Below are 2391 nucleotides of genomic sequence, written 5' to 3'. Positions count from 1 at the left end.
TGAGGTTCCCTATTGCTCGCTTTAACATCTCAGCTGGGATACCACGAATGTCGTCTTGAATTATTTGTTTCATTTCATCCATTGCCCATGGGCGAGTCGTGTAGACCCGACTCTTCAGGTAGCTCCACAAGAAAAAAATCACAAACGGACAAATCCGGTGATCTTGGGGGCCAGGGAATGTCACCGAATCTTGAGATGACACGGTTACCGAACAATTCTCGCACAGCTGCCATTGATTGCCTTGCAGTGTGCGATGTCGCACCATCCTGTTGAAACCAGGTTTCGTGAAGTTGTGGAAAATTGTTCAATGCAGGTGCAACAAAAGATTGCAACATCTCAACATACCAATCCGAAGTGACAGTCACTGTGCTCCTCTGTTCATTTTCGAAAAAGTAAGGTCCGATGACCCCGTGTGACGAAACTGCACACCATACTGTCACCTTGCTGACGTGTAAAGGGCGTTCATGAACTTCTTTAGGGTTGCTGTCTGCCCAGTAACGATAGTTCTGCTTATTCACGTAACCTGTGAGATGAAAATGGGCCTCATCTGACATCCACAGCTTGTCCAGAAATTCATTGTCCTCGTTTATGTTTGTCATAATTTGCTGACAGAATTGTTGTTGTTGGATTTCTTCTATTTTTTTTCAAAAGTTCTCGTTTTTCTGTCACCCTATATGTATATATATATATATATATATATATATATATATATAAATATATATACATATATATATATATATATATATATATATATATATATATATGCAAAATAACCACAGGAGTAGGGAAACTTGTAGACAGTAAGTACCTTCGTATATTACATTTTCAGACTAAAAAAAAAATAGTCAGAAGATGTAATATATGAAACCACATACTGTCTAAAAGTTTCCCTCCTCCTGTGGTTAATTTGCATATTTGTATCACGGTAATGTGATTGCTTGCATACATATATATATATATATATATATATATATATATATATATATATATGTATATATATATGTATGTATATATATATATATATATGTATATATATACATATGTATATATATATAAATATGTGTGTGTGTGTGTGTGTGTGTGTGTGTGATTGTGTGTGTGTGTGTGTGTACTGTATATATAAGTGCGTGTCCGAGTATGCTGGGATAAACGTGTGAACGGATTATACGAGCATGCTGTCAAGTGCAGATGTTAATTTTGGATTTGTTTGTGCGTCATTAATGATAAGAGAATATCTTATTACAAGAGGCATTCGAAAATGGTCTAGAATAATGTCACTACCGGGTATACCCACGTGTCATGACGGAACAACAGTCTTGTTTATCTTAGCGTTGTGTAAACTTATCTGGAATGTACACTATTGTTATTTGTAATTTATGTTACTGTAAATATATCTACGGTGATATATTCAACAATATATACTGAATCTCTGGAGATCCAACAGGGATTTGCTGGCACAGCATGTATGGCCCACCTGTAGAAGAAACGCGGAAAAGTTTCCATGTCCTCAGTACGACTCAAACATCCACGACGGTCTAAGAACACAAAGAAAAGACAAGTCCAGCGTCGCTTTTCGCCCTAGAGATCTTAGGCTAAGGCGGGACGTGTTATAAATATGTGTAGTTAATGGGTCATTATACAGACATGCTGTCAATCATATATGTTAACTGGTTTTGATAGTGCCTAATTATCGATTCTTGAATGTTCCATTAATTGCACGAATATTCTTGTGATTACGAGACGCAGTCCAGAATATTCCAGAATGACGTCACTCCTGCTTCATGACGGAACGAGTCCTGTTGATCCCAGCGTTGAATAAGATTATCTGGAATGTACGTCATCGTTACTTGTAATTTTTGCTTCTGTAGATATATCTACAATAATATACTAACAGTATTTATTGAACCCTTGAAGATACAACAGGTACCATTCAACACTAGTACAGTGTTAGCGAAAACAACTACAGGATTAGAATAATGTTAAAGTTATGTAAAACAAACAACAATTTAAACGGTGGATATACACAATTGGATAATAACTTAAACGTAGAACAGATCAAGCTGGTTCGCGTGTGTTGAGTCGACAGTGCTCCGATGGCACAGTTGCCAAGCCGCAGACACCGAAATCCACATTATGAAAATTAGATGAAACATTGCATATGGAGGATATGGTCGTTCAGCGATGTAAAGGAACGTATCGACAGGACATGGTAATTATCACAATAATTTCACTGTGCAGAATAGAGTTAACCGGACTTTGTTCACTAGGCTGTCACCATTTATCATATTGTCCTTACGATGAGGGATAACAAAAATTAATGTCAATAATGAGTTAACATCGATTAAATATTACTTATAACTACACGGTAGGTCACTAAACCTTCGCACATCT

General features: G+C 36.7%; 1 protein-coding gene across 1 annotated transcript; it reads right to left on the bottom strand.

Annotated features, from left to right (window-relative positions):
• Nucleotides 1-74: 74 nt before the first annotated feature.
• On the bottom strand, nt 75-599 carry LOC143027367 (uncharacterized). Its single transcript, XM_076188649.1, has one exon. The coding sequence runs from the start codon at nt 597-599 to the stop codon at nt 75-77; it is 525 nt and encodes a 174-aa protein (XP_076044764.1).
• Between the last annotated feature and the right edge of the window lie 1792 nt (nt 600-2391).

Source organism: Oratosquilla oratoria, chromosome 8 (assembly GCF_046742065.1).
Source record: "Oratosquilla oratoria isolate Oo_2021 chromosome 8, ASM4674206v1, whole genome shotgun sequence".
NCBI classification, from domain to species: Eukaryota; Metazoa; Arthropoda; class Malacostraca; order Stomatopoda; family Squillidae; genus Oratosquilla; species Oratosquilla oratoria.
Note: the sequence above shows the minus strand (reverse complement) of the source record. Positions and strands in the feature narration are given on the sequence as shown.

Excerpts from the sequence above, each read along its gene's own strand:
- LOC143027367 (XM_076188649.1), bottom strand. The coding sequence starts at position 599 with ATGACAAACATAAACGAGGACAATGAATTTCTGGACAAGCTGTGGATG.